This window comes from Schistocerca americana, chromosome 3 (assembly GCF_021461395.2).
Source record: "Schistocerca americana isolate TAMUIC-IGC-003095 chromosome 3, iqSchAmer2.1, whole genome shotgun sequence".
NCBI classification, from domain to species: domain Eukaryota; kingdom Metazoa; phylum Arthropoda; class Insecta; order Orthoptera; family Acrididae; genus Schistocerca; species Schistocerca americana.
In genome coordinates, this window is record NC_060121.1 from 93,358,259 (window position 1) to 93,385,840 (window position 27,582).

At 39.0% G+C, this 27,582-nt stretch overlaps 1 protein-coding gene across 1 annotated transcript in view; it reads left to right on the plus strand.

Moving 5' to 3' along the window:
• LOC124605891 overlaps nucleotides 1-27,582 on the plus strand; it is a 374,153-nt gene that overhangs the window by 294,783 nt on the left and 51,788 nt on the right. The window contains exons 9-10 of the mRNA XM_047137839.1: nucleotides 4,567-4,696; nucleotides 11,523-11,645. Of these exons, the coding sequence (XP_046993795.1) occupies nucleotides 4,567-4,696; nucleotides 11,523-11,645 (253 nt within the window). The remainder of the gene's footprint in view (nucleotides 1-4,566; nucleotides 4,697-11,522; nucleotides 11,646-27,582) is intronic.

A 27,582-nucleotide genomic window follows, 5' to 3' on the forward strand; every position in this document is an offset into this window, starting at 1 on the left:
GACTAGCAAGTACACAATTCAGCGGCGAGTATACAACTGAGCGGCGAATACAGAACTGTCATAGCGCTTGCGACTCCAGCGCTTAAGAAACCAGAAGCCAGCGGTGGTGCGCGCAGACTTGCGGCGATTTCCTGTCTCGCTGGCGCTGCTTATGCGGACGGCGTCCGGACTTTGATGCTGCCAACCTTTTTGGCAGCGGGATCGGGTGGCATTACTGGCTAGGATATAACAGGCATTAAGACTGCATGTTTACGTACTTGGTGACAATGAAAGATGTAAGGAAGATGGTGAAACCTGCAAATAGCATGTAACTTGCTTCTGAATAGCTAAAGGAGCTGACCAACTCAACATCCCTATCAAATTTATGGATTTTCATCAACCCAGTTTCATGGTTCCACTCTGTGTTATACTGTGTAATTATTTTTGATTTAGCTAAAGAGATTGGGACATAATCTAATGACCAGAATGTGTTACCATCTCTCCTATCTATGCTAATGAAACTCTTTACCTCTAGATCAAGTGTCATCCCTGTAATATACATTAGGATTTTAGGCTTGGACACAGATAGATTTACTTAGTTAGTTAGTTATATGTTCAATGTATCAAAAGAAAAATGATATACAGGTATAAGATGTGAGTTAGTAATTCCTACTCAACATCTTTTACACATTACAGTAATAGAAATTCTTCTGTGGAATAGGAGTTGCCAAAGAGAAACTTTCTCAGTTTGTTTTCAAATTTTACTTTGCTGTCTGTCAGACATCTTTTTATCACTGTATATGTGATCAAAAATATTTGTTGCAGCATTGTGCACCACTTTTTGTTTTAAAGACAACCTTAATGTGGAGCAATGAATGTCTTTTTTGCTTCTGGTGTTACAACAAACTTCATGAGGAAATAAATATACTGTGAGGCAGTAGTCAGGAAACCCAGTTTCTTTCTTAAAGATGAGTTACTCCAGAACATTATTCCATATGACATTAATGAATGCAAATAGGTAAAATATGTGAACATACTGAATTGTCTCTCCCAAAGATTTACAATGATTCTAAATGCAAACGTGGCTGAAGTAAGTAGTTTTAGGAGTTTCAGAATGTGCCTCTTCAAATTTAAACTCTCGCCAATATGGACAGCTAAGAATTTTGAAGTTTCCACCCTATTTATTATTTCCTCACCATTTGTTACATTCATTATTTGTGTAGTACCCTTAGATCTGCAGAACTGAATATGTTGTGTCTTTTTAAAACTGATCATGAGACCATTCACTGAAAATCAGTCAGTGATACTTTTAAGTTTATCATTTCTTCTGTTCCTGTATGTATGCTTGGATTGATTGAAATACTAGTGTCTTATGCAAAAGGAATTAATTCTGCTGAGGTATATTAGATGCACTCTCATTTACATATGTGAGGAACAAAAGTGGACCTAAGACTGAAACTAGGGAAACCCCATACATGATTTCTCCCCAGTCAGAAGTATGTCTGCAGGATGTATTGGTTGAACTATGAAGTACGACTTCCTGCATTATTTTGGTTACATATGACATTATCCACTCATTGGCTAAATCATCAATCCCATAAAACTTCAATTTATCTTGAAGAATACTCTGATTCACACAGCAAGTGATTTAAATAGGTCATAGAAAATAGAAACTGGCACTATTTTATTATTTAGTGCTTATAAAATGTGGTGAGTAAACATGTAAATGGCATTCTCAGTAAAGCAACCCCTCTGAAACCCAAACTTTGATTTGCTGCGGGTACTATTGTTGCTAAGGTGAGACACTATTCTAGAACACATCACCTTCTTAACGGTTTTAGGAAATGATTTCAGCAATTAAACAGGTCAGTAGTTATTGACGTCTCTTTTACAACCTTTCGTAAAGAGGGGTTTAACAATGGCAAATTTCAGTCTCTCTGGAAAAATGCCTTGCTATAATGATGCATTACATATATTGGGTAGACAAGGCTTATTATGAGAGAACAAATCTGTAGCACTGTATTGGAAACACCATCAAAACTATATGAGCTTTTATTTTTGAGAGAATGTATGATTTTCTTAATTTCAGAAGTAGAAGTTGGTGATACATTCATATGATTAAATTTTATAAGAGCTACTTTTTCAACATACTGCTGTGATTTTTCTCTTTAATTGTTTGTCCCTATACCTTCTACTATATTGAAGAAATTATTACTAAATACAATTGCTACCTGTGTCCTTCCATTAAGTTCATTAGTGATGTTATCTTGTTCTGTGGCTGGTTGTCCTGCCTCTCATTTCATTGCATTCCATATAGCCTTAAGTTTGTTGTTGGAATTATTGATTTGTGGCATTATGTGCAAGTTCCTTAATTTTTAATAACCTTTCTTTGTAATTTAGAGTAGTTTTTGTAGTGTGCAACTACTTCAGGATCCCAGCTTGTTTTTGATAAAAGATATCTGTCCCTTTTCCTTTCACAAGATATTTTAATCTCCTCCATGGTTTATACATGGCTGTTTAGTGTCCCTTCTCATTAGGTTGAGTGAAAAGCTACTTTCAAATAATGATATGAATGTATCATGGAAAAGTTTAAATTTTTTGTTAGCATTTGCTTAATTATAAATTTTGTCCCAGGTCATCTCCTATAAACTATTCTTAAAATCATTCATCTCTCAGTCATGAATTATTCTAACTGATTTCCACTGGGTAGTATCCATACTGTAAGGCACTTTATCCTAACTAACTGTGCATCATCATTAGAGGGAGTATTTGTTATTAGGTAAACAGTTATTTTTTAGTTCCAAGGAAAGTACATGGAATATCAGACAGCCCTGCCAGGAAGTATGTCATGCAGGAAGATTTTATTTGCACCAAAGTAGACTGTACTGATTGTCAAGGTTAGGTTCATAAATAAAGGTTGCAGAGATGAACTCTGACATAACATTGTTGATAGTGGCTTATTTTCTACCCAGTGTCAAATTTCAAGCATTTGTTTCATAGATCATTGTTTAATAAATTTGCTGACTTGCTATGTTAGGCTTGACACATATTAGTAGATATCTTTGAGATAGTTCATAAATTCCTTTCTTTCAGAAATTTTTCCACTCTCAGTCTGAGATGTGAGAATCATTCTTTTTATAACTTGGACTTTTTACCTCTTTTACTGATCACAATATGAATTGATGTATACACATTACTTGTACCCTGTATATTCTCATCAGAAATGCCTTCCTTCAGAATAAGTTTGGATAATGCCACTTTATTCCTCTGGGTAACTTTGTGGTGAAGTTGGCAATGACAAAAACATTGCATAAGGAGACTGACAAAAGTAAAGGAGCTGTATTTTGCTTAAATGTCATGCAAGGATAGTAAATACCAAGGTTTAATATAAGACAACTGCCAGTTGCTTCTTCCTAATGACTGTAGCCATTTGTTCTGGCGTGATTGACACCTGAAAATGCATTGCTGCAGTAGTCTATTATTGCTTATTGTAAAGAAAAATTTCAATTGCAGAAGTACATGTAATTTAAAAAAGGAGGAGGGGAGAAACTCCAGTTTCATTGTTAAATGACTAAACTGTGAACACCCTCTGGGAAATTAATTTTTTGGTTCTTACTAGTCTCACACTGGTATGTAAATTTTACTGAGTATATCTCGCCATCACTTCTGATTTAAAAAAAAAAAAAAAAAAAAAAAAAAATAGTTAGTTGCATCTCCAAACTGCTATTTATTGAAACACTGCAACAGGAGACACATTTTGTCTCTCACCATATTGCCATAATAATTGGAATACCAGGTTAGAAGAATGTAAGTTGTAATTATCAATATTTATTAATTACAGTTTGTGTGTTATCTGCAGTTTCTGGTTTCCATTTTGTTCGTGAGTTTCCATAAACATCTTGACTGACATATACTTCTTCCACTAATTCTCATCTGTCTGTGAGCAAGAAATATTTCTACAGCTTTCTTCACATTTCTCTACATTACAAGCAAAATGAAATGATAATTCACTGATCTGCATTCGCAGGGGTAATGGTGTAACTACACTCACACTACTTGACATCTTACTGACAAATATACGATGTCTATCTAAGCAGCCCACAAGAATACTACCGTGCACCTATAAGTTTCTTGATATGCTTTATGTAACTGGCTAGTGGCTACAGTCATTTTTCCAGTGTACTGCATAATCTTTGACGGCAATGACATTTCTTGGCCACTGAATTTTTTAAAGAATATGATTTATTGACATAGGTGATGCTAGCATTTCTTGTTGAAGTTATTGATTAGTTAGCTGTACTTTACAATTGAAATGGGTTTCAGCTAAATCATAACATGGTGGACTTGAAAAAAGTCACACAGTTTCTCCATGGTAATTTATTCTTCTCTTCATCTTCCTATTCCACAGTTTACTCACTTAATTTAGTATGTTCCTTTTTCTACAGCTCTTAGGCTTCTCTATCATTTTACAGCTTTGACTGTGACTCCCTAATTCCACTCATCTCTGAGTTTCCATTTATTAAATTTTGTAATAAAGCACCAGTTCTTAAAAGAAAGTAAGAATGTGCTATGCTTTCATTTCTGCAGTGAGCGGGTATCAGAGGATCTGCAGGTGTCTGGCCGACAGCAGGGCCTATCTATTACCTTGCTTGTCCTGGTGCTTATTATATCACCCATCATAGTTCTGCTTGTCCTCAACGCCACACGTACCATACAGGTGAGCTACAGCAATTTCCTGACAGCAAGGGAATTTGATGTGTGGCTAAACTTATTTTATGCATTTCTAAGTTTGTCTTCACAAGCTTCTTGAGGAGAGCTCAGGAGCAAGATCATATGAATGACTGCTGTCTGTCCTCACCTTTGTTGTTGTGTCTTTCTCAACCTGGGGTCCCTTGAGTGACTTGCCCAACTCTGTTTTAGTATTTTCCATACCTTTCACTTCCTCCCACTCTCCTTTTAGCTGTGAAAAAATAAATCCTTGCTTCCAAAGTCTTGAGATTTTCAGTTTTTTTTTCTTTATTTGTTGCACTTGAGCTTTTATGACAGTAAGTAAAGATTATGTATGTAAGGGGTATCCGAGAAGTTCAACTGTCCACCAAATACCAGTGGAAATCTGTGTCATGCACCACTCCTCATAGAAAGCTGTATCTTACCTTATGTAGGGTAGAGAAAGTTATGATAACTGCCTTGTTATACATATTCTTCACTGGTACTATTACACAGCATTCTCAGTCAGAATAAACCAGTCATCCAGTTGAACAAATGGCCATTGCCAATTAATATTGAAGTGTAAAATACACTGCCTAGTTATAGAGCATGCCAGTTATCACAATACACTTACTTGCAACAGCTATATTACAAAGCATGCCATGTGCATCTTCCCATTTAGTGGGAGCTTCTTTGAAATAAACAGATAGAAACTGAGTCTATGGCATGTCCAATAATGTTACAGCTGTCCTGCTTTAAACCTCACCTAGTTCTTTCATTCTGCCTCCCTGGCCTGCCCTTTGTATTGTTCTCCTGATGCTCCTCCATGGCTCCTTTTTTTCTATTCAGATCCTCTCATCTTTGTCATTCACTTCAGACTCAATGAGTTTTTCCAGTCCATGCATTATGCACTATTATTCTATATTACTGCATCTCCTTATTTTGTTGTGTCATTTACTGCTTCCCTGTTTTGTAACCCTCATCTTCACCATGTAAAATTTTCCCTTCCTTAACTCTCCAATGTGAGCCATCTCTATTCTTCTACAGCCATACTCTGTTCCTCAACCTCTCTTCACTCTGAGAAACCTTCCAACTTGTTCTTCACTCCATGGATTCCAACTTCCCAGTCTTCTCAATCAAAACAACTATTAATTCCTGTTACATTATGGCATCAGTAGTGTCCATGTAAAAGAAATTTATCTCTGTGCTTGGAATAAGAACAGAAGATAGAAAACCAGCAGTTTTCTATTTTTGTGCCTCTTAATCTGGACTTTGTCTTGAAGTCCTCTCTGTCATATACTACATTCATCCATGGATCTTTGTTAGGGTAATAATTAAGATTGATGAGCAAGGCAGGGCCTTATGATAGGTTCTCAATAAGAATTGATTTGATGTGTCATTGGTTTCCTTGTGTCTTTCATTTACGCATGCACACCAGCAGATAACATGCATGCAAACAGTTATTAACTGCTCATTTGTTTTATGAGCAGCAGCTGTAAACAGTTGTGTCTTAAAAACTAAAGCATTAACTGCCATACAGTTTTAAGCTCCCTGCCAACATGTGTTATAATAGGTGAAAGAAGACATATATAAAATTCTCGGATGCCCTGTAGCTGTACATTAACTACTTGTGAATTGATTTTGATAGTTCTCATGTTCTTATTCAGACAGCAGAATTTTTAATAGGAAAACTTTTTTCTCTACACATTTGCATGCTAAACATTAAGAAACATTAATATGAGGTGTACTGTTGCCATCCTCTAGCTCTTAACTATATTTGTAATTAAATATAAAGTAAAATAGGTACATCAGTAAACAAATAACAGAAAATTCAAGTGTATTGTAGGAGCACCTCCAGAAATTATTTGCATATATCATCTGGAAACACATATCAGAAAAGGATTACATAGTATTTCTTGGTTTCTCATAAATAACTTCATGTTAACAGAATCTTCCATTGGTTTTTGGTAGAACAACATTATAATAAATTAAAAGCACCAGTTTGTTTTTGTTCTACAATATTACTTTTATTGTGTTAACTACTTTTCAGCTTACAAGGCCATCTTCAGACATTTACTGAGTATTGTTACCAAAGAAGTTACAATGTTTGCAAATAACAGTGGAAGAGAAGTAACACATCTAGACTGAAGCAGAAACATACAGTAAGTAACATCTTTGACAGTGTGGTGGTAATGCTTTCAGAATTCTGCCTCCACATTTGCTGAGCACATACTGAGTGAGTTTCACAACTGCCAGCCAGTGCCCCAGGTACTTCACTTAGCAAACAAAGGCCATAAGCTCAACCTGCTGGAAGCCCTGGAAATTAACAAACATCTTGCTCACAGTCCAGATCTAATCCTAAACGATCAGACACAGCTCAACACTTCCGCTCTGCTAAACTTTAAATAATCATTTCTGTTGTTCATTACTTTCCACACTGTCTGTACCTACATATTCCCATTTTCCTGTATTCATTAAGTTCTTTTGTTTTATTGAAGTTGTCAATTTTATTCTGTATAGACTGTAGTTTCAATAGTTAAGGCTTTCTTTTAACTGGTACTTGTATTACTGTCCATGTTTAACACCTCTTGTAGTTGTCTCATCAAATATTGTTCATATTTTACTTTGTTCATTTATTTAATGCAAACTGTTACATAGCCACTGTTTTGAATGTAATGTTAATGTTAAAATGCAGTACCAGCGCACTCTCAAAGATTACATTTAGTGTATGTTCCCTCAAACATCTCCATTTTCCTGCATTTATTTATTTCTGTTTATCTTACTGATATTGCTTGACTTCCTTATGTATTCTGTAGTTACATTGATAATTGTTTCTTCTTTTAGCTGGTTTGTGTATAATTCTCCATGTTTTATACCTCCTGATGCAGCCTTGTCAAGTACTAATTTTATTTTAGTTTATTAGTTTTGTTTATTAAGAGAAACTGTTATGTAGGCATGCTGTTCCTGTTTTGTGTTAAATTTTTTAAAGTTTAGCAGAGTGGAAGTGTTGAGCTGCGTCTGATCATTTAGGATTAGATCTGGACTGTGAGCAAGATGTTTGTTAATTTCCAGGGCTTTTTATTTATTTACTGTTCGATTTTTTACTTTTTCATTGCATTACCACCACGCTGTCAAAGATGTTACTTACTGTATGTTTCTGCCTCAGTCTAGACATGTTACTTCCCTTCCACTGCTATTTGCAAACATTGTAACTTCTTTGGTAACAATACTCAGTAAATGTCTGAAGATGGCCTTGTAAGCTGAAAAGTGGTTAACACAATAAAAGTAGTATTGTAGAACAAAAGAAAACTGGTGCTTTTCATTTATTATAACTTTTTGTGCACTTTGGACATGTTCATTATATATCACAATTTTAATTCTAAGGAGAAATCAGTGCCTCAATACAAAAATATAAAAGTGTAAATGTTTTGTACTTTATGAGTGTCTGTATTCTCAAAATTATGAATATTGTTTCCATTATATGTAACAAGAAATGGCAGAAGGCTAATCGCCTGAACAAAATCCAGGTAATGCAGTTAAGTATGATAAATACAAGGCCACATAATTTAGGAGTGCAGAATATATTAAGTTTCACTTACACAGGTATATCAACATCCACACAATCAATGTTTTAGAAAATGAATACCATGTAGCTTATATGACTCCATTTAATGTGTCATTAATAGTCGTTTCATTTATCTTGTTATAGCATTTTGTAGTACACTGCATGGTATTCATAAATTTCTGTTCATAATGAGTATCAAATTGTGGATGTATATATCTTTATTAAGATATTTTGCATCTCTGTTTTAACAAAGTTGAGTCTTCCGTGGTCATGGTTGCTTCTTTGTCAACCTTGTTGAATTGAAACAGTGCAGTTGAGTTAACTAAACCATGTAGATCACACACATAAAGTTTCGTTTTGGCAAAATATGGACTTTACGTAAAACATAGTTAACTGAGAACACAGAAAGAAGATTAAATTTAGGCCAAATTATATATAAAACATAACAATATTTATTATTTTGTCCATTCACTAGAACCACTGTTGAAAAACTCTCCCAAGGAATATAGTGAATGTTGTTTCAAGCCCTGAGCAATTTTTTTCCGAAATAATTCAGGTGGCAGGGATTTCACTTCTGGAGGCAGTTGACTGTACATTTTTAGGGTGACTGTTGGAAAGCTGTTTTGTGTACGTGATAGGTGACACCTTGGCACTTCAATGTCCCTCGTACAGCGAGTGTCATGATTATGTATTTCTTGTCTTATGCTGGTGAAAATAGGCTTACAGTGGTCCAGTCTTTTGCTAGCGGATATGACCCTGATGGCTTTTTTAATAGCAACACATCTTTGCAGCCTGAGGAGTGTCTCCACAATAACAGTTCATGGCTAATGTGGCTGTGGAAGAGTGCATGACAGACTGTTGTGAGAAACTGGTCAGTTATTACCCTCTTCAGCTTCCTCGGGAGGTATATCACATGAGAAAGTTTGGTGCATACATACGCAGTGTGATCGTCCATGGAGAGTTTGCTGTCAATCTTGAAGTCCAGTAGTCTGACAGTCTCCATGTTTTCTTGCTCTTCAATGTTGGTTAGACTGCATATCAAATGTTGTTTTTTTTTTTTCATTGGTCTTCATTTTATTTATGATGAACCATTCATTTATTTCTTCAAACGTCAAATTTGATGCACCAAGAGCTTCTGCAGCTGTATGTCCTTTGGCAATAAGGGTAGTGTCATCTGCAAACTGCAACATTGGCCTATTACAGCTCATATCATTGGCATATATGAGGAATAGGGGAGGTCCTAAGACTGATCCTTGGGGCACTCCATGTACCAGTTTTTGTTCAAGAGAAGTTGTTCCGTGCACTGATACTACCTGCTATCGGTTTTCCAAATAAGATTGGAGTGTTGATAGAACAACACCTCCAACACCATAGCATCTTAACTTGGCTATTAGTGTTGTGTGTGAGATGCAGTCAAAGGCTTTCCTGAGATCACACAGTGTCAGTGCCACACTCTCTCTCTCTTCAAAAATCTGTCGGATCATTTTTAATAAGTCCAGTGTGGCTGTCACTGTTGATCTCCTTTTACGGAATCCGTGCTGTGTGTTTTGGAATAAGTTGTTTTCCTCAAAGTAATTCAGTACCTGGCAGTGCATCACAGACTCAGTAGCTTTGGCTAGTACTGGTACCACTGAGATTGGTCTGAAGCTGCACACCTCGCATGGATTCCCCTTCTTATATATTGGTACTGTGCGCGCCAGTTTAAGGAAGTCTGGGAAGACAACAGAAGATAAACATTTTATTATTGCTATGGCTAGTGGCTGAGCTAATTCTGCAATAATTTTCTTTAGCAGTGTGCAGGACATGCCATAGATGTCTACACTTTCTGAGTGTTTGTAGGAGTTCACAATTTTCATCATGTCTTCAGGGTATACTTCCTTCCAGTTTTGAATACTGCACCTACCTAGTAACATTTACAGCCTGCCTTCGTTCTCCTTGATAGTAGTGATGAAATGTTTAGAAATGGACTTCATGTGATACCCAAAATGGGAATCCATCCAGGTCACTGCTACTCACAGCTCACTTGATTAGAGTTTGGTCCAAGACATTTCTATGTCTCTCAGGGGTCCCAGTCAGGTTCAGTAGGACTGAATTGCCAAATTTATGGGTTGTATGGCCAGTGCAGAAGACAAACAAATGGACGCACACAGGTTGTTGTTTAGCATTGGATTGGTGAGGTGTTTTATGTATTTTAGCATGTCTACTGTTGCAATCCACAGGATGCAAAGGTGACCTTTTTCACAAAACATTGTTGTCAGTGGTAGTTTACTCGAGTGACAGCAGAATTATTTAAATGAAATAGTTAAAGAGTCCTAAATCAATGGAGTGTGGAAAGTTCAGCAGCTGCATGATGTTGGAGATGGAGTGTCCCATGCTTCAGGCATCTGCAATCTGATCACTGTAAAATGCACTGAGATCAGACATGTTGATGAATCTGTAATCATGTATCAAACTGACTGTCATTATATGGCTTCAGGACATCTCCACACTGGATTCACATTCGGGAGTACTATGGTTCAATCCCGCGTCTGGCCATCCTGATTTAGGTTTTCCGTGATTTCCCTAAATTGCTCCAGGCAAATGCCGGGATGGTTTCTTTGAAAAGGCATGGCCAACTTCCTTCCCTAAACCGATGAGACCGATGACCTCACTGTGTGGTCTCCTCCCCTCAAAACAACCCCAAACAGGACATGTCATTCATGTGACATGCTGAAGTCTTTGGTTAATTTCTTTTTTCTTTGACTTTAAGAAATATGTTATTGTTCAAGGCACGAAATGTTTTGAATAGTGAGTCTCTTATTTTATTGTGACAAAGGAATATGTCGGTAGAAGTTTTTTTTCCATTTGAGCATTTTTACACTTAGTACAATGAGTTTTTGGCTACCGTTAGAGACAGCAGATTAGCTTTTGGCTGATTAATACTACATTCATTATTGACAGCAGCAGTGCAACCATAGATTTGGCTGTTTCAAAGTTACCAGCTGATTGTTGATAAATTGAGAATTTTTTACCATCAGATTGTCGGTAAACTGGGAACTTTTTATGAATTTATCTAAATTGGAAAACAACAATAAACAAAGAAAAAATAAAGATTTCTGTTGATATGTTAGCTTTTATTTTTACCATACTTAGTTTTCTACATTTTCACTCCCAGTTTTCTAATTTTGATTTAATGAATAAAACATTATTGATAGTAGCTAAAATGACAAACTTTTTATCTCTAATAAAAGATCAGGAAGTTAAGGAAACCTTTTCCATGAATTTATTACAGACATTTGCTGAAACCCTGATAAAGAGGACACAGGAACTACGTAGTGAGAAGCGCAAAAGTGATCGGCTCCTATTCCAGATGTTACCACCCCCTGTTGTCAGACAACTGCGGCAACAGAAACAGGTAATTGGCAAAACTTATGCTGACAGCATAATAATGGCTTATGGTCATGGAACAATGATATTTTCATTTGCATACATTTTTAAAAAATTGAAACTAAGTAATTGAGGATGTTGAAATATTTAATACAGTGTTCTAATTGTTGTTGTTGTTGTTGTGGTCTTCAGTCCTGAGACTGGTTTGATGCAGCTCTCCATGCTACTCTATCCTGTGCAAGCTTCTTCATCTCCCAGTACCTACTGCAACCTACATCCTTCTGAATCTGCTTAGTGTATTCATCTCTTGGTCTCCCCCTACGATTTTTACCCTCCACGCTGCCCTCCAATACTAAATTGGTGATCCCTTGATGCCTCAGAACGTGTCCTACCAACCGATCGCTTCTTCTGGTCAAGTTGTGCCACAAACTTCTCTTCTCCCCAATCCTATTCAATACTTCCTCATTAGTTATGTGATCTACCCATCTAATCTTCAGCATTCTTCTGTAGCACCACATTTCGAAAGCTTCTATTCTCTTCTTGTCCAAACTATTAACCGTCCATGTTTCACTTCCATACATGGCTACACTCCATACAAATACTTTCAGAAATGACTTCCTGACACTTAAATCTATACTCGATGTTAACAAATTTCTCTTCTTCAGAAACGATTTCCTTGCCATTGCCAGTCTACGTTTTATATCCTCTCTACTTCGAACATCATCAGTTATTTTGCTCCCCAAATAGCAAAACTCCTTTAATACTTTAAGTGTCTCATTTCCTAATCTAATACCCTCAACATCACCTGACTTAATTTGACTACATTCCATTATCCTAGTTTTGCTTTTGTTGATGTTCATCTTATATCCTCCCTTCAAGACACCATCCATTCCGTTCAACTGCTCTTCCAAGTCCATTACTGTCTCTGACAGAATTACAATGTCATCGGCGAACCTCAAAGTTTTTATTTCTTCTCCATGGATTTTAATACCTACTCCAAATTTTTCTTTTGTTTCCTTTACTGCTTGCTCAATATACAGATTGAATAACATCAGGGAGAGGCAACAACCCTGTCTTACTCCCTTCCCAACCACTGCTTCCCTTTCATGTCCCTCGACTCTTATAACTGCTATCTGGTTTCTGTACAAATTGTAAATAGCCTTTCGCTCCCTGTATTTTACCCCTGCCACCTTTAGAATTTGAAAGAGAGTATTCCAGTCAACATTGTCAAAAGCTTTCTCTAAGTCTACAAATGCTAGAAATGTAGGTTTGCCTTTCCTTAATCTTTCTTCTAAGATAAGTCATAAGGTCAGTATTGCCTCCCGTGTTCCAGTATTTCTACGGAATCCAAACTGATCTTCCCCAAGGTCGGCTTCTACTAGTTTTTCCATTCGTCTGTAAAGAATTCGAGTTAGTATTTTGCAGCTGTGACTTATTAAACTGATTGTTCGGTAATTTTCACATCTGTAAACACCTGCTTTCTTTGGGATTGGAATTATTATATTCTTCTTGAAGTCTGAGGGTATTTCGCCTGTTTCATACATCTTGCTCACCAGATGGTAGAGTTTTGTCAGGACTGGCTCTCCCAAGGCCGTCAGTAGTTCCAATGGAATGTTGTCTACTCCGGGGGCCTTGTTTCGACTCAGGTCTTTCAGTGCTCTGTCAAACTCTTCACGCAGTATCGTATCTCCCATTTCATCTTCATCTACATCCTCTTCCATTTCCATAATATTGTCCTCAAGTGCATCGCCCTTGTATAGACCCTCTATATACTCCTTCCACCTTTCTGCTTTCCCTTCTTTGCTTAGAACTGGGTTTCCATCTGAGCTCTTGATGTTCATACAAGTGGTTCTCTTATCTCCAAAGGTCTCTTTAATTTTCCTGTAGGCAGTATCTATCTTACCCCTAGTGAGATAAGCCTCTACATCCTTACATTTGTCCTCTAGCCATCGCTGCTTAGCCATTTTGCACTTCCTGTCGATCTCATTTTTGAGACGTTTGTACTCCTTTTTGCCTGCTTCATTTACTGCATTTTTATATTTTCTCCTTTCATCAGTTAAATTCAATATTTCTTCTGTTACCCAAGGATTTCTACTAGCCCTCGTCTTTTTACCTACTTGATCCTCTGCTGCCTTCACTACTTCATCCCTCAAAGCTACCCATTCTTCTTCTACTGTATTTCTTTCCCCCACTCCTGCCAATTGTTCCCTTATGCTCTCCCTGAAACTCTGTAGAACCTCTGGTTTAATCAGTTTATCCAGGTCCCATCTCCTTAAATTCCCACCTTTTTGCAGTTTCTTCAGTTTTAATCTACAGGTCATAACCAATAGATTGTGGTCAGAGTCCACATCTGCCCCTGGAAATGTCTTACAATTTAAAACCTGGTTCCTAAATCTCTGTCTTACCATTATATAATCTATCTGATACCTTTTAGTATCTCCAGGGTTCTTCCACGTATACAACCTTCTATCATGATTCTTAAACCAAGTGTTAGCTATGATTAAGTTGTGCTCTGTGCAAAATTCTACCAGGTGGCTTCCTCTTTCATTTCGTAGCCCCAATCCATATTCACCTACTACGTTTCCTTCTCTCCCTTTTCCTACACTCGAATTCCAGTCACCCATGACTATTAAATTTTCGTCTCCCTTCACTATCTGAATAATTTCTTTTATTTCATCATACATTTCTTCAATTTCTTCGTCATCTGCAGAGCTAGTTGGCATATAAACTTGTACTACTGTAGTAAGCATGGGCTTCGTGTCTATCTTGGCCACAATAATGCGTTCACTATGCTGTTTGTAGTAGCTTACCCGCATTCCTATTTTCCTATTCATTATTAAACCTACTCCTGCATTACCCCTATTTGACTTTGTGTTTATAACCCTGTAGTCACCTGACCAGAACTCTTGTTCCTCCTGCCACCGAACTTCACTAATTCCCACTATATCTAACTTTAACCTATCCATTTCCCTTTTTAAATTTTCTAACCTACCTGCCCGATTAAGGGATCTGACATTCCACGCTCCGATCCGTAGAACGCCAGTTTTCTTTCTCCTGATAACGACATCCTCTTGAGTAGTTCCCGCCCGGAGATCCGAATGGGGGACTATTTTACCTCCGGAACATTTTACCCAAGAGGACGCCATCATCATTTAATCATACAGTAAAAGCTGCATGCCCTCGGGAAAAATTACGGCCGTAGTTTCCCCTTGCTTTCAGCCGTTCGCAGTACCAGCACAGCAAGGCCGTTTTGGTTATTGTTACAAGGCCAGATCAGTCAATCATCCAGACTGTTGCCCTTGCAACTACTGAAAAGGCTGCTGCCCCTCTTCAGGAGCCACACATTTGTCTGGCCTCTCAACAGATACCCCTCCATTGTGGTTGTACCTACGGTACAGCTATCTGTATCGCTGAGGCACGGAAGCCTCCCCACCAACGGCAAGGTCCATGGTTCATTGGGGGGGGGGGTTTCTAATTATTGGATATAATTAGAAGTGTACATTGCATAGTGTACATTGCATAGTAAATGATCTGACATTTTTATTTATAATGATCAAAACTCTGCCTTTATTTAGATGAACACTATTTCCATAACAGTGTAGTATTTTTAAACATATCAGTAAAGTCACCTTTTAATTGCTGAAGAGGTGAAAAAACTGCACTTTAAATTTACTAAAAGAATCATATGGCATAGCTGAGTGAGGTACCCCTAGGGGTAGCTTCAACCCCTTGATTGGAAATGGTTTTCTTTCTCTGCACACAGTGCCCTCTTTCCATTCTCTGTTTGAGAATTATGTCTTAAGCATTTTTTTTAAGTGTAAGGAATGATTGAAAGCTAATTCTGGCACATAGCCTACTCTCCTTTATATATTTAAAATTTATTTTATTATTTCTTTATTTATACATGCACAGTTCATCTGTTAATGATATGGGAATTGTCAACAAGTACAGGGAAAATAAATGGCTCTTGCAGAGCAGCAAACGGGCCACCAAGCTTAATGTAGCTATCCAACAACTAGTCACTAACAATTGTTTTAATTGGATAGTATTCCTTACAATATATTTATTTCAGAAGTTTTAAATTTAACATTGCATAATATGTTTATATCATTTTGTAAAAGTAATTGTCTGGAAGAAAGTAATAAAAATAACACACCACACAGATAGTCATTGGTCACAAAAAATTGAAGTATTTTGAACATTTTCACTCATTAGGAATGCAATAAGGAAGTTTTGCTGGTTAGCGCAAAAAACTAATCAATGTGTTAAGAAATGTGACACTTGAAGTATTTACTCTGTGATGAACACTTAATCAGTCTTTCACCAAACTTTGCACAAAACCACATTCATAAAGTCTCTATCCATGACCGTATGCTGAAGTGTTGAAACAAAGAAAACACACAATAACCAGTCATACAACAATATTATTTGCCAATCATGATCGGTTTTGGAAACATAGCTGTGTCTTCAGGTGGGGGCAAAAAAGCTGTGTCTTTGTCTCATTTATGATGTATATGAGGGGGGGACCCAAAAAGTAACAGGAATTTTTTTCTAGAAAGCATATACTTTATTGTTTTCAAATACAACCTTAATCTCCTTCAAAGCACTCTCCATTAGCATTAATACACTTGTCCAAACATTCATTCCAGTGTTTTAAGCACCTTTTAAATTCATCCTCTTTGATACCTGCTAGCACTTTCATGACATTGCGTTTTACATCTTCCACATCCACAAAACATTTCCCTCTCAAGTCTCTTTTCATCCTCGGGAATAGGAAGAAGTCTGAGGGTGCTAAATCCGGTGAATAGGGCATGTGGATCGAGGTAGTCATCTTCGTTGAGGCCAAAAACTGGCGAATGCTGAGAGCCGTGTGCGCTGGAGTGTTGTCGTGATGCAGGAACCACACGCCAGAATATCACAAACCTGGACATTTTCATGACAAACTTCTGCAAAGCCATTTCATAACCTACAAATAGAATTGTTGGTTTTCAGGAACAAATTCAGAGTGTATGATCCCTTTGATCTTTTTTTTAAAAAAAAAAAAAAAAAAAAAAAAAAAACATCGTTTTCACATTCGATTTTTTGGTCGAGGTGAGCCAGGTGACTTCCATTGTGATGACTGTTGTTTACTTTCTGGATTGTACCCATAGCACCATGACTCATCACCTGTAATGATTTTGTTGATCATGATGTGGATCAGCTTTGAACGCGTCCTTCATTTCGAGACAGGCTTGAACGCGACTATCCCTTTGATTTCCGGTAAGAATCTTCAGCACAAATTTTGCTGCTACTCTTCACATTCCCAAATCGACGGTCAAGATACACTAAATTGAGCTCCAGGATAACCCGGACAAGTCCTGCGTCGATCTTCACTGATGAGACCATGGATTTTGTCGATGATGTCTTTGTGTCAACCAGTTGAAGGTCGACCAGAACGGGGCAGATCTTCAACCACCATTTCTCCAATTTTAAACCAAGAAAACCATTCGTACACTTGCGTTTTACTAAGGGCATGGTCTTTGTAGGCTGTCTGAATCATCACAACAGTTTCTGCTGCGTTCTTGCCGAGCAAGAAACAAAACTTCACTGCCGCACATTGTTCGTAAGAACTAGCCATTTTCTCGTGTCACGTCTGCACTGTACACACATTCAAAGAACTGCCAAAGAAGCCACACTTCTCACTGTTGGGTAATGCCGCATGGCAGAATGACTCAGCAGAGCTCCTATGTGGCACAACCTGCTACTACAAGTACACGATGTGCAGCATTACGATTCCGGTTACTTTTGGGTCCCCCCTCGTATTTACCATGGTAAACTCTGCATTTGAAATTTACACTTTTCAACTGATAAACTTATATTAAGATGGAACTAAGCCTCATAAATGCATAATAATGAATAAATAATAAGGGTTAGAGATGAGCTACAGGTTTCTCTACTCTTTCCCTTTTTTTCACTCAACCAAACTGGTCACATGACCGGCCAACAAAAGCAACAAATCTTTTAAAACTGTGTTTCGATTATAACTTCAGAGAAATATTAATGAAAAATACATGTTACCTTTTTTTCAAGAAACAAAGGAATTGCAGGAAATGCTCTCATTGATGTGCTCTGTCTACGAGAACAGCATCTGAAAACTGCAGAAATAACATACACACTCCAACTCACTTCTTATTACTGTAGGACTAATTTAAGGAAAGATGTAGGTGAATGAATTATTCACTCTGGAGCTACATGTACACTATTGTGAAACTTTCAGTAAGGAGAGCATTTAAGGAGGTTCTGAAACAGGAGAAAATTACTGGAAAATTGGAACTACATTTCTGAAGCAAATCACACACTGTGGCTAAGCCATTACCCACTTTATACTTCCTCTGAGAAGAGCAACTCCATTCACTGGTGCCTCATCAGAGTACAAATGCTCAATACAGGCATCATTTGTGACATGGTAAACATCAATACACTAGTCGAACTGTTACTGTACGATGGCTGGTATTGTTGAATCCATTTATTATCCTTCCTTGTGACTCTTTCAAATTAAGTGGCAGTGAAACCAGAAACACACAATATTTGACATAATTCCAGTTAACTCTGGTGACCATGGGGGCCACTGAATAAGAGGAAGAGGAAGGTCATGACAGGAAGTTTGTTCCATCCAATGCTGAAGCAGTTTGTCACTGAGCTAAACACAAACGTCTGAAAGTAAGTGTGGTGCAAAATGAAATCTTTGTCTTGCTGCAGTTGTGGCATAAGTCATTGCTGCTTCACATCCAGGTACAGAAAACGAGTCACAGTGTTTGCTCTGCAAAGAAGAATGTCCATAAACTTTTGAAAATGATATGACACAAAAGACACTAACTATGGGAAATCTTGAATGTGTCCTGATGTGTTGACAGAAGAGCCAACACCGTATAGCTAGAGGAGGCCGAAATGCACGCGTTAAGCTCACGCAGGCTGGCGTGAGGTCTGGATCAATTAAAGGAGTTGAGTCTAATAAATAAAGTACGTTGCTGCTGGAATACTTCATTTTAATCCATAATTGGTGTACATCGCTCTTGATGATACATAAGTGCAATCTCAATATACACTAGTAATGGCGCCTTGCTAGGTCGTAGCAAATGACGTAGCTGAAGGCTATGCTAACTATCGTCTCAGCAAATGAGAGCGTATTTGTCAGTGTAGCTTCGCTAGCAAAGTCAGCTGTACAACTGGGGCGAGTGGTAGGAAGTCTCTCTAGACCTGCCGTGTGGCGGCACTCGGTCTGCAATCACTGACAGTGGCGACACGCGGGTCCGACGTATACTAGCGGACCGCGGCCGATTTAAAGGCTACCACCTAGCAAGTGTGGTGTCCGGCGGTGACACCACATGTCAAATATCTCATGTGGATGTTCTGTGTCCAGATGCACTTGTTATGATGATTTACTTTGCTAGACGCATGCAATGTTGCTTTGTTATTGAAAATCAACTTCTGTGAAACACTTTCTTCCTCTAGTAGCCACTGCAAATCACTGCATGGTTTTACACACAGACATTTGCACAGACTACATAGGATAGTTGACTGCAGTAGCTGCAGTTCTCTGCTCGCATGTGTCATTGACTTCTTCAGGCTCCTGACAAATGATTCCCTCATACTCTCCACCTTCTGCACTGATAGTGCCGTCTGACCTGTGTTCTTCTCACCACATAAGCAGCCAGTCTCACAGAATGTGTTGTACCATGCATTAATTTTTTGGTATGTAGGAACTTTTACTTACTATTTGGAAAAAAACTGTCAATGAATCATCACAGTTAACTCACATTTAGTGAATTCACATGTAATAAATTCAGTGACTCAAAATGAAAGCATCACACCATTATAGAGTGTGTTTTTATATGCCTGACCCCTAGTGCTGCATTCTGCAACTATGCTATGGCACATATTATGAATCAAAACTTGGAGAGATGCTTTATTCACTAGATATCTTTTAGTTTTTGCATAGTCATCTCTGGAACCCTAGAGGTACTTCCGTACACCTATCAACAGTACTGATATTTTTCCTGATGAAGGTAGGTACTAGTTGTCAGTTGTGTCTCATAATTGTATAATGCAAAGTTTGCAACATTTTGCGTAATATCCCATTTTCCTGAAATGTTTAAAATATTGACACGTTTTTTAAAAAATTACACTATAAAATATAAAGCTGTCCTCAGCACAGAGGCTGACTTGAACATGATAGTGATTTTCTAGACACAGTTTTACTGAAAATGGTATGAACTTCCCTTTCTCCAACCTTTCATCTCATTTACCAAGCCAGTTATAGGGAAAAGTACAGTTCAATGGGTCACATAGCAGATATAGATGACTGCCAGAAATAAAAGAAATGGCACCAATAATTAAACAATGGAAAGTCCAGGTTAGAATATAAAAAATGATATGAAAAGGATAGACTGGTGCTCACCATAAAGATTAACAACAAGTTGCAGACAGGCATGATGAAAAGACTGTTACGTATATGCTTACAGCAAAAGCCTTCTTCACAAAAGAAAATCACACAAACAAACACACACCCTCACACACACACACACACACACACACACACACACACACACACACACATTAACATTGTCTCTGACTGCTTCAGCCAGAATGCAACTGAAAACCGTGAAGTGGGGCAAGGAAGGAGGGTGAATAACAGTGTGTGTGGTGGAAGAGGAATCAGCAGTTCCTGGTGAAGCATGTACGGACTAGAGGTGCCATGACATGGCCGCCAAGCATAGTGTCGGGAAGCTGTGGAGGAGGACAAGGGGAAAAATGGAGAGCAGAGAATGTGTTGTAAGGATAACTCCCATCTGTGCAACTTAGAAAAGCTGTGATGGAGGGGAGAATCCAATAGCCCAGGTTGTGAAGCAGGCATTGAAATCACACAGGTTATGTTCAGCTATATTTTGTGCCACAGGGTGGTCCACTTTGCACTTAGCCACAATTTGACAGTGGACATTCACACTGGACAGTTGGTTGGTAGTCATACCAACATAAAATGCTGAGCATGACTGCTTTCACAGGTGGGTGGGATAACTCTGTGACAGGACTGGAATAAGATGTGCTTGGGCAGGTCTTGCTCCTGCATCATCCTCAGGAATATGACCACTGTGGTAAGGGGTCAGGTTTGGAAGTGGTTTAGGAATGGCCTAGGATGTTATGGAGATGGTTGGGTGATGGTACTGCACTTTAGGAGGAGTGGGAAGATTTTGTGTAGGATGTCCATAATTACAGGATATGATGCCAGATCATCAAAGCCCTGTTGAATGATGTGGTTCAGTTGTTACAGTCCATGGTGGTACTGAGTGATGAAGAGTATACTCCTTTGTAGCTAGTTCTTGGGGGTGGTGGGAGGATTGGAGGTGTGTGGAGATATGGAAAGGGAAACTGTTTGCAGACTAGGTCTAGGGGATAATGCCTGTCTGTGAAGATTTTCAGCATGCTGGGCAAGGGAGCTCCCATCACTACAGATATGCATCCCTGTGGTGGCTGGACTGTATGGGAGGGATTTTTTTGATGTGGAAGGAATGGAAGCTATCAAAATGCAGGTACTGTTGATTGTTGATGTGTTTGATGTGGAAAGAGTCATCATAGAGGAGTAGGTCAATCTCCAGGAAGGTTTCATGCTGGGTTGAGGAGCACCAACTGAAGTGGATGGGAGAGAAGGTCTTGAGATTGTGAAGTAATAATGATAGGGTGTCCTGGCACTGAGTCCAGATCATGAAGATATCATCAATGAACTTGGACCAACGTGGGGTTTGAGGTTTTGAGAGGCTAGGAAGGTTTGCTCTAGATGACTCATGAACATGTTCACATAGGAGGGTGCCATGTGGGTACCGATGGTTGTGCTGCAGACTTGTGTGTATGTCTTCCCTTCAGAGGGAAAGAAGTAGTATGTTAGGATATAGTTAGTAAGGTGTAAAAGGAATGAGGTAGTGAGCTAGGAATCTGAAGGCCATTGGGAGAGGCAGTGTTAATCAGTGGTAAGTCTTTGGGCATAACGAATGTTGGTGTATGAGGAAGTAGTGGCAACAGTGACAATTAGGGTTCCAGGAAGTCCATCAGATGTCAGGCCACCTGAGAAAGCAGCCATGTCATACACCACTTCTGTTGCAGTTATTGCTCAGTTACTCTCTGCTGCAGTTATTGCTCAGTTACTCGGCCTTTTATATTGGTATGACAACCAACCAGCTGTCAATCAGGCTGAATGGCCACTACCAAACTTTGATCAAGAGGACAGTAGTCCATCTTGTAGCACAACATTAACGTGAACATAACCTGCTTGATTTCAAAGGTTGCTTCACAACACAGGTCCCCTGTATCCTCTCCTCCACCAACAACTTTTCTAAGCTGTACAGACTGGATTACCCTTATAACACATTGTCTGCTTCCAAAATCATCTGGGTTTCAACCCACGGTAGCCTATTGTCCCCACACCCTCCACCCAAATGTTTACGCCCTTCTGTCCTCTAATATCCTCACAGTTCACCTCCCCTTACGCTCATTGTGAACTGCTCTCTGGCCTTTCCCCTTCGCTGCTTCTCTCCTTTCCACTCCCCATCTTCCTCCCTCCCCCTTCCCCACAACCTGATGCTTTGCCTGGCAGTCCTGTCCTTGCATCATAGGCAGTGCTGATCACTCTTCCCCCACTCATACCCCTCAGTGTCTTTCAGCTGTTTTCTGACCAGAGTAGCCAGAGAGGGCAGTCATGTGCTTTGGCTGAAAGCTTATATGTAACACTATTTTTGTCATGCCTATCTGCAACTCAACATGTCATCTTTACAGTGAGTAGCAATCTATCCTTTTAATATTAATATTAATGATAACAATAATCGTAAGACCCACCAATCATTGAACTGCAAAATCTACGACTACTAGTCTGGCAGTTAGCTATAAAGTCACATATTATTTTAATATATTAATTGTATTGCACAAAGCTTAGTTATAAAAATATTTTTTGTATCAGTGAGAGAGCTGAGCTCAGTGCAGTGGTGCTAGTGTTTTATATTTGATGTGATATCTGTGATCAATAATTTTATTGCTGCTTTTCACTATTAACAGTCAGTTTCTTTTCTTTGTAAGTAAATTGCTGAAAATGCTAAATCCTCTTTCACTTAAATACGATGACATGAAAAACTACTTTGTAGCAACCCATCAAAATGGAAAGAACACTCAAGTTTGCCTCTAAAGCCAAAATTCACCTTGACAGGATTTTTGACTGTTTTCTGGAAATTGTGTTAAATGATTAATTATGTCATTTTATGCTCCTAGCATTCTCTTTTTCCTCTTGAATTTCAGCATTCTTCTATAAAAATGGAAATGAAATTCAAATAATTTAAAAGTCCATTTGAGTCATGTGATGCCTGTGATGTCACTGGCTAGCTTGCATCTCCTACTACCTGACAATTCACAGTGATGTTTTGTTTTGGAATTTACGTTTGGAAATTGGATTACAAACAGTGTGCAGTACCTTACTTTACAAACACTTGCATGAAAACTCCTGAAAAGTTGTTTTTGAGGGTTCCATAGAATGAGAAGATGCATAAAATGGGGTTGCACTGTACCGGCAGATTACAACCACATCGACGCACAAGTTCACTAACTTAATTAAAACTGATTTGCACTGTGAAGTTAACATTAACTTACCTCCAAGATACACTCTTCCACTGTTAAAAAGAAGGACAGCGTCATTTAACAAAATTAAACTCCTAGTGAAAATTGTCATTTTAACCAAGTACACTTTAGTTGTTCGGTAGCTCAGTTGCTACAGCAGTAGCCGCTTGAATTTTACAAGCTGATGTGCATAGACTAATCTAACCTAAAAGAACATTTCAACTTATTTGTAAATTACTTGACAATCCTCTCATATAAGAACCAAATCACAATCATAAAACTTCACCACATTGATCAGAAACAGAACATTGTGTTTTTCTTGCTGTTTACATGCACTTACTTACATTTGCAATCATTGTTCACATGCTAAATGTTCAAAAAGATATTTTCTAGTTAATGTGACCACACACTTTTTACTTTATTAGAAACAATGCTTTTATCTCTGTACTGTCCAGCTAGGATCCTTATTGTTTGAACTTTTGCAGTTTCATCATCTTTCATAAAGATGAGGTAAGTCTGTTTCAGACACCAACGTTACTTTACACTCGCAAACATCACAGTGCTAAAGTTTGTGTCACCTGTATGTTGTACAAGCTTTATACCTCTCTGTATAACCTCATTGTCCTACACCTCATTGCACTGTGGATGTATGGTAATATCTTCACTACTAGCAATGCTTTCCAAAAAAGTGAACTGTTTATTTGCAAAGGGAATGTGTTTATCCTTCATTGTCCATTTTGCAGACTAAGACTAATGTGAAGCTATATACAGTACATCCCACAAGCTAAACGACTGCTACAATCGTTCTTGATACGTGATTGGAAGCTTTCCCAGCATATGTGTTTTTTTGAGGGCTCTCAGGTATCCAGCCAGATACAATCATTGAAGTCCCATGATATTTTGGTGAATAACCTTTCTGCCATCATCAGGTGGTTCTGATGGAATGGTCTGTCTGTTCATTGTCGGTGTTTATGTCCGTCAGTAGGGCTTCAATTCCCTGTGCCAACAGTCCGATTGCAGCCGCCGATATTACGATTGCAAGCCCTGGCACTTCGATTGCAGCCGCCAACAATCTGTTTGCAGGCACCGACCCAGGTCTGCGGCATCCCCAGCGTCGAGCCAGGTGGTGGAAGAAGCCAAATTCCATGGAGAGTCCCTGGCAGCCGTCGTGGAAAGATCTTGTGTCCGCTTGAGGCATGACTCCTTGATGGAGCTAAGTAATGGTTTCCATGCCTGGCTGAGTTAAAAACCTGTGCCCTGGTTTATGAGATTGTCTGTTACATGAATTTCAATGGCCTTGTTGAAGATGGCTGACCCAGTAGAAGCTGGTAGGGGCCAGAATCTTGGTCTCTTCGTATTTTGTGTGGTGTCCAGTTTCTAAGCAGTGCTCCGTCAATGCTGATTTGTTGGGCTGGCCTAGGCACGTGTGGCATTGATTTTCATTGCAGCGGTCTTCAACTGTTTGGATTGTTTGACCGATGTAGGATTTGCCGCAATCACAAGGAATATTATACATGCCCGCTTTCTTGAGGCCAAGTCCGTCTTTCACTGTTCCCAATAAGTGCATATCTTGGATGGTGGTCAGAAAACTGTGTCAATTTTGTGTTGTTTTAGCAGTCTCCCAATCTTTGATGTCATGTTGCCTGCTTATAGTAGAAAGGCAAGGCTTGGTTCCTCATCTTTAGATTGTTCTTCATCTGGGTTTCTGCTGTGTTTCTGTCATCTGAGGGCTGTCTGGATATGTCAATTGCTGTACCTGTTCTTGCGGAACACATTTTCTAGGTGTTTGAGTTCCTTGTTCGTCTTTCCCTCTCCTTCCCTCTTTCCTGATGAAGCAACCATGGGTTGCGAAAGCTTGAATATTTGTGTGTTTTTTATTTTATTGTGTCTATCAACATACCAGTGCTTTCTCATTTGGTAAGTTAAAGCATCTTTGTTTTTATATATATTTTTCCCACGTGGATTGTTTCCCTCTATTATATGGTCTGATCTTTTACCTCCCACACTAGTACTGAATATTAAAAAAATAATCAACACTCTACTACGTTACCATGACACCCGGTCTGTGAACACATATGTACCGTTGAATTACTGACTTTGAAATTAGGAGTCCATAATATGAACAAATGTCAGAGAAAAGAGAAAAAGAGACAGAAGAACTTTCAAAACAGCCAGCCAATTTAATAAGATGCTAAGATATGGAAACAGGAAACTATATATGACAATATTATGGAAGGACGGATTGCCACATAGCAGAGATGTTGACTCGCAGACAGGCACAACAAAAAGGCCAAACATGTGAGCTTTCAGCTAAAAAGCCTTTTAAAGTAACAACATACACATACACACATTCATGAAAGCACAACTTTCGCATGGTGGGCATAAGGAGGAGGAGGCTGGGGCAGAGATGGGAAGAGATAGCTGAGTGATGGGGGATGGTAAAGTGCTACTTGTGGGAGCATACAGGGACATGGTTGGGACAGGGCAGGGCAGTGAGATGCAACAGTAGGTTAGGCAGGGGTGGGGGATGAAGCGGAAAAGGAGAGTTGTAAAAAGACTGTGGGTCCATTGGTGGAATAGAAGGCTGTGTGGTGCTGAAATGGGCACAGGGATGGGGATAGGTGGGTGAAGGACAGTTACTAATGAATGTTGAGGCCAGGCGAGTTACAGGAACATAGGATATATTGCAGGGAGAGTCCCCACATGCAGTTCAGAACAGCTGGTGTTGATAGGAAGGATACAGATGTTGCAGGCTGTGAAGCAATCTTTGAAGTGAAGAATGTTGTGTTGGTCAGCATGCTCGAACAGAGTGGTCCACGTGTCTCCTGGCCATAGCTTGATGGTGGCTTTCATGCACGCAGACAGCTTTTTGGTTGTCACGGCCCCATAGAATGCAGTGCAGTGGTTGCATCTTAGCTTGTAGACCACGTGACTGCTTTCACAGGTAGACCTCCCTTTCATGGAAAAGGTGATGTTTGTGACTGGATTGGAGCAGATGGTAGTGGGAGGATGTGTGGGACAGGTCTATGTCTATTACAGGAGTATGAGGCATGGGGTTGGGAGCAGGGGTGGTGTAAGGATGGACAAGGATATTGTGTAGGTTCAATGGGCAGTAGAATACCACTGTCAGAGCGGAGGGGAGGATTGTGGGTGGGATATTTTTCATTTCACTGCATGATAGGAGGTAGTCCAAACCCTGGCACAGAACTTAATTCGCTTAATGCTAGAAGTATTTGATTGCAATGTTGAGGAAGTGTGGTTTGAGTTAATAACACCTTCTTGTAATGGGAAAGACTGCCTTCTATCTGCTCCTTGACTGTAGCAGCTACCAAAAGTGTGGAGTTTTTACTATGAACGACTGATTTCGTCATCGAATGCCTGTTGTGCTGGTGACACAGATTCGAAAGATGTAGCAATCTTAGCAGTTTTGTTGATGTTTAAGTTGGGAGTACTTAAAACTTTGGTGCAGATCTCCTGATCCCATTCTAGCCATACTATAATGTCTCAGATCAATGAATTTTGACATGAAACCTTACAATTGTAACAAATGTCCTGGCATTTTCTACTGAGGCCCTGAAGATGCTCAATCCAGGATATATGAAATTCATTGGAGCATTTCTGCCACTGACTGAATGGTAAACAGCCTACTGTGATGTGTGCTTGCTGTCTATAATGGCTGGACAACAAATCACAGATGGTAGAGAAATGTAGCTTTGAAGGGTCTACTAGTGGAGAAAGTTTATTGACTACTTCTAAGTAGTGCTGCTTGAAGAGGCAGGTAATTGTCATTGACAAACTGGCTCAACAATATTGCTTTTACCTGCCTATTGAAACTAGCAAAAGCTGAAGACAGAGGAACTGAGGTGGCTGCCAACAGAATCTGCTGCTGCAATTGTGCCAGTAGCTTGTTCTACTGCCTGTTGCTGCTGCAAATGTTTTGTATCCCAGTGGGTGAAAATATAAATAGTTCTTTACACACAAATCAGGTGAGTCCTGCTATGTGGTGCTCAGAGTATGGTTCTGATTGTTTCAGAGCATGTTCACAAACAGTGTAAGTGGGAGACAGTAATGCATGACTTCAGCCAGGAAACTGGACAGGTGCCAAGTCCATCATAAGCAATATAAAAATAGTCCCAGTTTTATCCAAATCATAAAATCATGTCTGCAGCCAGATAATCAATAATCAGCAGAATAATGTAATGGCATGTAGTGGAGTACTACATGTACAGTAAGTTCAAAATGGTTCAAATGGCTCTGAGCACTATGGGACTTGACATCTGAGGTCATCAGTCCCCTAGAACTTAGAACTACTCAAACCTAACTAACCTAAGGAC